Source organism: Plectropomus leopardus, unplaced genomic scaffold (genome assembly GCF_008729295.1).
Source record: "Plectropomus leopardus isolate mb unplaced genomic scaffold, YSFRI_Pleo_2.0 unplaced_scaffold11306, whole genome shotgun sequence".
NCBI classification, from domain to species: domain Eukaryota; kingdom Metazoa; phylum Chordata; class Actinopteri; order Perciformes; family Serranidae; genus Plectropomus; species Plectropomus leopardus.
The window spans coordinates 1-6,784 of NW_024611958.1; the positions used below are offsets into that span (position 1 = coordinate 1).

Sequence of the window (6,784 nt, forward strand, 5' to 3'; positions counted from 1 at the left end):
CCCCATCAACCCTTGGGCCCGCATATTTGGACGGCACGTTTTCTTTCTGGTGATTTCTTTTTTTCCTGCAGAGGTCCAGGCTTACCCCCAAATATCTTCAAATTCTAGAAACACTGTTGGTTTTTACTCATCACACTTTATTCTTGCAATAAGTTTTGCTTCATTCTGCTTTAAGTCCTCGTGTTATTTACAGTTTGTGAAATGAGTTTGAATATTCGGGCATTTCTCTGATGTGCGGACCTTTAACTGGACTGGAGAAATCTGGATTCAGTGTCTGGACCAGTTGGGAACCACTACTTTAAAGGGTTTAACAAAATGCAAAATATTAAATAAAAAATAAGCTGCGTGGCTGATAATGACTGTGACTCTGTCGCAGGTCGCTGGAGCTTTCGGGCTGCGCTGCAGCAGCGAGACGGACATGTCATCCGCCGTGTCACGACACGACGGCGCCGGGCTCCTGATGGAGCTCCTGACCCCAAAGTGCCGCCCCCGCTCGCCCCTGAACAACTCCAACAGTCCTCTGGGGCGCTCCGGGAGCTTACGACGCTCCCGCCACTCTCCGTCCAGCTCGCCGTCCATCGCCGCTGACCGTGAACTGAGCACGCTCCTGGGGATGGTGACCCCTGAGCACAAAGAGGCAAGGACAGCTTTTCTATCACCTGAACTTAAAAGTCCAGGACTGTCCCCTCAGACACTGAGGGTCCCGACACGCAGCTTCCCCCAAAACCAGCAGCCTCACGCCGCCTCCACGCCTTCTTTGAGCGCACAGAATCATACAACCGCCACTTACCTCAGCGATGATGCTACGCACACTCGAGTGAACGCCACAAGTAAAGTCAAAACTACCTCCGATTCCAACCAGCAACCCAACAACAGCAAAGACAGAACGCTTTCGGACCTTCAGTCTGGTTCCAGGAAAGAACTCGCTAGAACAAACAAAGCTGATCTGGAGTTTAGTGGACGCAGCGCCGGCGTTGACGAGGAGCCCGAACGCAGCGCCACAGGAAACATGTCAGTGGTTTTAGAGAAATGCACGCTGGTGCCTGAGCTGAAGGTGTTCGACGAGGTCGGTCACAAATACACGAGTCGCCTCCATGAACGGGACGATGTGGTGATCACAGATCTGGAAGATGAGGAGAGATCGGAGTCACGGCGAGAGGAGGAGGACGGACGGGAGGACACGGTCGTTGTTTGGTGCGTCACGGGTGTGTGCGAGGTCGCTGAGGACCTCGCTGACAATGCACAAACTCAGCAGAATCAGAGTGGGAGTGACAATCAGGTGGCAGTTTCTGCCCCAGCCAATCGCACGCCTTCAGAACCTCAGCCGGCCAATGAGAAGCCAGTGCCTGTACCCATCAGCAGCCAACCGGTGCCTGTCTCCCGCTGTAATGACCCGTCACCGGTTTCGTCCTCAAGGTGGCGCCCAGCAGAGCCTGCATCGCCGCCAGGTGCGTCTGAGGAAGCGGGCGATCATTTAGATGAAGCAGAAGGTTCCACCAATGAGAAGAGAGACGTGGAGGTCGTCCAAGAATTATCAAACGACAGGAGCAGAAACGAGGTCACTTCCTGTCAAACAACCAATGAAAACACAACTTCTTCCACCAATAGGAAGCCGGAAAGTTCCTCCAAATTGTCCGCCAAGAACGTCCCTACCTCTAAATCTCGACCCGCCGCGACAAAACCTGGCGGCGATAAAAGCAAGCCGATCCGCACTCTCACCAGCTCCGAGAACCAGGGCATGAGGCGGGTCGTGCCGATCTCCAGGCCCAGCCGAGGGGCTCCGTCTCTGGGCAAACGCTCCGAGAAGCCTCCCGGCCTCCAGCGGGGCTCTTCCAGCACTGCAGCAACAAACGCCTCCAACCTCAACACCGCCTCCGTCCGGCGAGGAGAGCGGCCGTCGACTGCGCCTTCCTCCCGGCGCTCCAGCATTCAAAAGCAGCCGGACCTGAAGGAGGTTTCAGGTACTCCGAACCAGGACTTGCAGAGGAAGCCATCCATCCGGAAGCCATTAACGAAACCGAAACCTCCGCCGGAGGAGAAGATGTGTCGCTCCACGCTGCGGGCGCTCGCCTTAGGAGGCAGCGTCAGCGCTCCTGTGACTCCTTCGCACAAAGCCGCCACCCCATTGCCGCTTCCGGGTTTTGCCCGGAGCACTGCGTCCTCCTCTTTCAGACGCACCGCCCTCGCTCCTGCTGCTCCTTCACCCCGCACCGCCTCTGACTCCCCGAAGACCTCCTCCTCTGTCGCCACATCTTTCACCCGAACAGGCTCGCTAAGAGTCTCCGCCACCTCCAGATCCTCCGATCTCCACAGCCCGTCCTCCTCCTCCACGCTGAGGAGGACTCAGAGCATCAGGGCGCCTCCTCGCTCGCCGCTCCACGACCCACAGGCTCCCCCTAAAGGCCACAAACGCAACGACAGCGGCACCTTTTCCGACAAGTCGACCCACTCCAGAGACTCGGGCAAGTCCAGCAGGCCGAGCTGGAGATAACAGGAGAAACGAGGAGTCCAAACGGCGTCTCCTGCTCTGTCCGTCTTTAGTGGACGTGTCAGAGGACGCATTCCAATATGAAGTATAGACTCCGATTTATGCGGGAAAAATGGAAAAGCAAAAATATCAAGTTTATTTGAAGACATAACGGAGTAGTCACTCTGTAATCTCAGTGCGATTAAGGTCCGTAACTAACACGTTCGTTTTTTTATATTGCGTTAATTGCCGGCCGACATTCCCGCCTTTAAGAGGCTGAACTGGGCTCAGTTTTAAAGCTGCACTGGTGATACTGGTATCATATGAAACTAGAAGACCTGAGGAATCCAGTGGTACCAACCAGGTCGTGTTAGCCTCTCAGTAACTAAATAACGCTTTAAATTTAGGCTAAATTTTGGCGATGTAAAAACGGTGTGTTTATTTCACGGGGTCCCTTGACCTCTGACCTTCAGAAGGAAAACGGGTCTGTGGGTACCCATGAGTCTCCACTTCACAGATATTCCCAAATTATGTCAGTCCCACGCAGTGTTTTGCTGTCATTTGATTCCTAATCAAGACAGTCTGGTAATAATTGCTTTACCTCGTCAATATGGACTTCATAACTGTTTCGTAATGCAAAATAAAAGAATTGAAAACGTGATTTAAAAAATGCCATAAATCCCAATTATCTTTTTCAATTCAAAATTTTAAAAACTAACCCTTTGACAGCCCAAGTTCCAGTTTAAAGCACAGACACTCAGTACGTTAACGTGATGAAAACCTGTAATTTCTGCAGTGTTTCTGGTTAATTTTGACTGAATCTCATCTTTTTCTCGTCTCTGATTTAACTTTATTTCAAATCTTAAATTTGATTCTGCACCTTTAACGTCACTAACCGAGCTGAGGAATCTCTGTACGTGTGGCCTGATTTAAAATAAAAAATCATTGTATTTAAAAGAAATTTAGATAAATCACAGAGAATCGTGAAGTTTTGAGTGATTAGTTTAGACGACGAGATTTTTTTTTTTAAAAAGTGTCTCTGATTCAAACCAACAGTGTCTGACTGACAGGAAAAAAATCTGCAGTGCCAACTTTGTTCATATGAAGATATTTGTATGTTTATGTATCTTTATTTATGTATGTAAGAAGTTAATATTTGATATATAATAATATAATCTACTAATTAATAAAGTGTTATTCCTTCAACACGCTGCACTGTTTGTCTTCACCGAAAATCATTCAATCTTTTTTTCCCCCTTTAACACCTTTAAGACTCATCAGCCCAACTATTATCAGAAACTGAAACTAAAATGAAAATACACATTAAACAAAATACTGTTAATTAAAACAAAGTAGATTACTTGAAAACAAAAGTTTTTTTCTTTTGATAATTGTTAATTATGTTTTGGAATCAGCCATTTGTTTCTGAGAATTAATATAAATTATTAAATAGAAATAAAATTTTGAGAAAAAAATTACAAAGTTGGCAAGCACAGCAGGTTTTGGCTTCCGTACTAAACTCCCTTTGATGATTATCATCCAGGGAGATCCCTGAGTCTTAAATTAACTTTGACGGGTTTCTGAAGAAGTTAACAAACTCAGTCAGTTCCTGTTTCCACAGTCAGGAAAGCTCTGCAGAAGCAAGCAAGAAATCATTTTTCCTATAAATCAGTTTTCATGTCGCAATTTAAAGACAGCGACAGTATCTCAGCGCCATGCAGAAGTGTTCACCCCCTGCTCTTTTTCCTTTTTTATTTAGATTTGTTTTGGTAATAAGCCTAATTTGTTGCATCAAGTCGAAGTCGCAGGGGCATCGCTTATCAGTATTTTTGTTTAAGAATTTTTTGTTTTGTTTTACCTGACCAAATTCAACTATTTTGTGTAGATCCATTACAAGAAAAACTTTAAAATGCAGGTTTTTAAAGCAACAAAATCAGAAAAACATGCATAAAGTTATATATCTCCATCTATAATGATTTTTGGGGGATTTTAGGATATTTCTTAAATTTTTTTCTAGGTTATTTTTAGGATTTCATGATATTTCTAGGATTTTAGGATGTTTCTCAGATTTTACAATATTTCTCTTATTATAAGTTGTTTCTAGGGTTTTAAAACATTTATCTGACTTTGGGACATTTCTAGGATTTTAGGACCTTTTTCGGATCATAGGATATTTCTTGGATTTAAGGAGGCTTTAAGAATCACTATATTTTTATTGGTTATTGGTTGATTGCCATCTGGCACCCAGTCAGGGGCCCTTATTTGGCCCTTGGGCCACATGTTGAGTATCAGTGAGTCATTTTATCATTCTTTTTAAATGATTATATATGGTCTATTAATTCTTTGCAGGACAGTGAGATTTTTCCGTCTTTGTGGCTGAAACACAGAAGAAAAGAGAAGGATTTTAAAAATAGAGAATGAAAAAAACAGTTAGGATGTGACTTCACTGACAAACAATGACATAAAACTGAAAGAAACATTTCGGCCGTTCTACTTTCTGTTGAAATGGAGGATTTCCTCTCAGACCTGTGACCTTCAGATATATCGCCAACTGTCTGACAACTTCAGAGTATAAAGAGGAAATGAAAATCACAATCTAATGCTGACAAATCTGATTCATTTTCCTCCAGAGAGGCAAGCAAGTGTTGTGTCTCTGTGCCAGCTGTGTCTTTATTGTGTCTTTGTGTGTCTTTGAGGTCATTTTGTTGTTCTGTTTCTAGTCAGTTTGAGTCCCAGTGAGGTCAGTGCATGTTATTTTTTACCCTTTGAAAGCGGCTCAAAAAGAAATGGCACAAAAATTAGCAAGAAATTAATGAAGTAAAAAGTTGCAAGAGACTTACTGGAAAATTTGCACAAAAAAAATAAAATAATTTTTTTTAATTTTTAAAAAGAAAGAAAACACGACCTGAATAATACAGTGATACGGATAATCATATCTCTCTGGATCATAATTTTAAATATATAATTAAGAGCATTTTAACAACAATTAAAACTCTCATATTTTTATAATATGGGAAGAAATGTTCTACAAATTTCAAAATTAATAGATTTATAAAACTTGAAAACCTATATTTATAGCTAATTATCAGAATTAAATATTTACAGAGCTGTTTTTTGTTTTAATTTTCTTTTCTTTTCTTCTCACTTTCACGTCATTTCCTTGTAATTTTTATTAACTTCTTGCTAATTTTGGGTTCATTTCATCTTTATTGCTTTTTTCAAGTTTCAAAGGGTTAAAGGCTTAATTGAAATTTTGCCTCTCAGGGAGCCAAAATATTATACCTGGTAACTTCCATGCAGCTACAGCGGAAAGAAATGAAATAAAATGAGATATTTTCCCTTATTTTACTCTCAAACAGTGGATTTGGGGCCCCGAAAGATTTAACCACTGATGCACACGTGACGCATACAGAGCCGAATGTTCCCCTTCCCAAATTTATTTTATTTCCTAATTAAAAATAGTTCAGACAAAACTTGGCTATAATGAAATGTTGGATATGCCCTTCAGTGTAAAGTACAGTCATATCCACTCCTGCTGCTTTACGTCATCTTCTCTTGTTTTTCTATATTTCCCAAGTGTCTCCTTCATTATTGTAATCACTTTTTTCTCGTCTCTTCTTCCTGTCATGTTTCCCATCTGTGTGTTTGCCTCCAGTGTGACACAAATATACACGTCAACAGAGCTTTAAAAATAATAATATGTCCATAAGATTCATTATCGTCTCTGTTATGCAGCTGCTCTCCTCCTCTGGAGCTCCTGAGCGTCAGTTTTTACAATTTGTGGCAATTTGCATTTATACACCAATACTAATACATACTTTTATCAATGTTTACAGAGAAACAACAAAACAAAAATGAAGTTCCAGATGTTTCATACACTAATAATCATTGTATTTATGCCAACACACACAACAAAAACAATGTTGCAAACATTTTATTCACGATACTTATCATACCTTGGTTTTTAAATATGTTTATATGAAAACAAAACAAACCATAAACGGACCAAAAACAACATTAAAGTTTTTCATACACAAAAATCACAACTGTTTTACACATGATTACACAAACACACAAAAAATCTGAACATTTCCAAATAATGATCATACATCAGTTTTACATGTATTTACGCTTCAACAATGGAAATAAATAATACAATTTTTAAAAAAAATATTACTATACAGTATTTATCAAACCTTAATTTTACATGTTTACACAAAGACAAACACAGAAACAAAATCTTCCAAATTTTTCATACACAATAATTATCACACGTTTTATATATTTTTACACAAAGACAAACACGGAAACAAAAAC

At 41.7% G+C, this 6,784-nt stretch overlaps 1 protein-coding gene across 1 annotated transcript; it reads left to right on the forward strand.

The window, feature by feature from the left end:
• Positions 1-355: 355 nt before the first annotated feature.
• LOC121963449 (FH2 domain-containing protein 1-like) lies at positions 356-3,551 on the forward strand. Its single transcript, XM_042513734.1, has one exon. The coding sequence runs from the start codon at positions 356-358 to the stop codon at positions 2,489-2,491; it is 2,136 nt and encodes a 711-aa protein (XP_042369668.1). The 3' UTR covers positions 2,492-3,551.
• The last annotated feature ends 3,233 nt before the right edge of the window (positions 3,552-6,784 follow it).

What these genes read in the sequence shown, in the direction of transcription:
- LOC121963449 (XM_042513734.1), top strand. Translation starts at nt 356, where the DNA reads ATGACTGTGACTCTGTCGCAGGTCGCTGGAGCTTTCGGGCTGCGCTGC.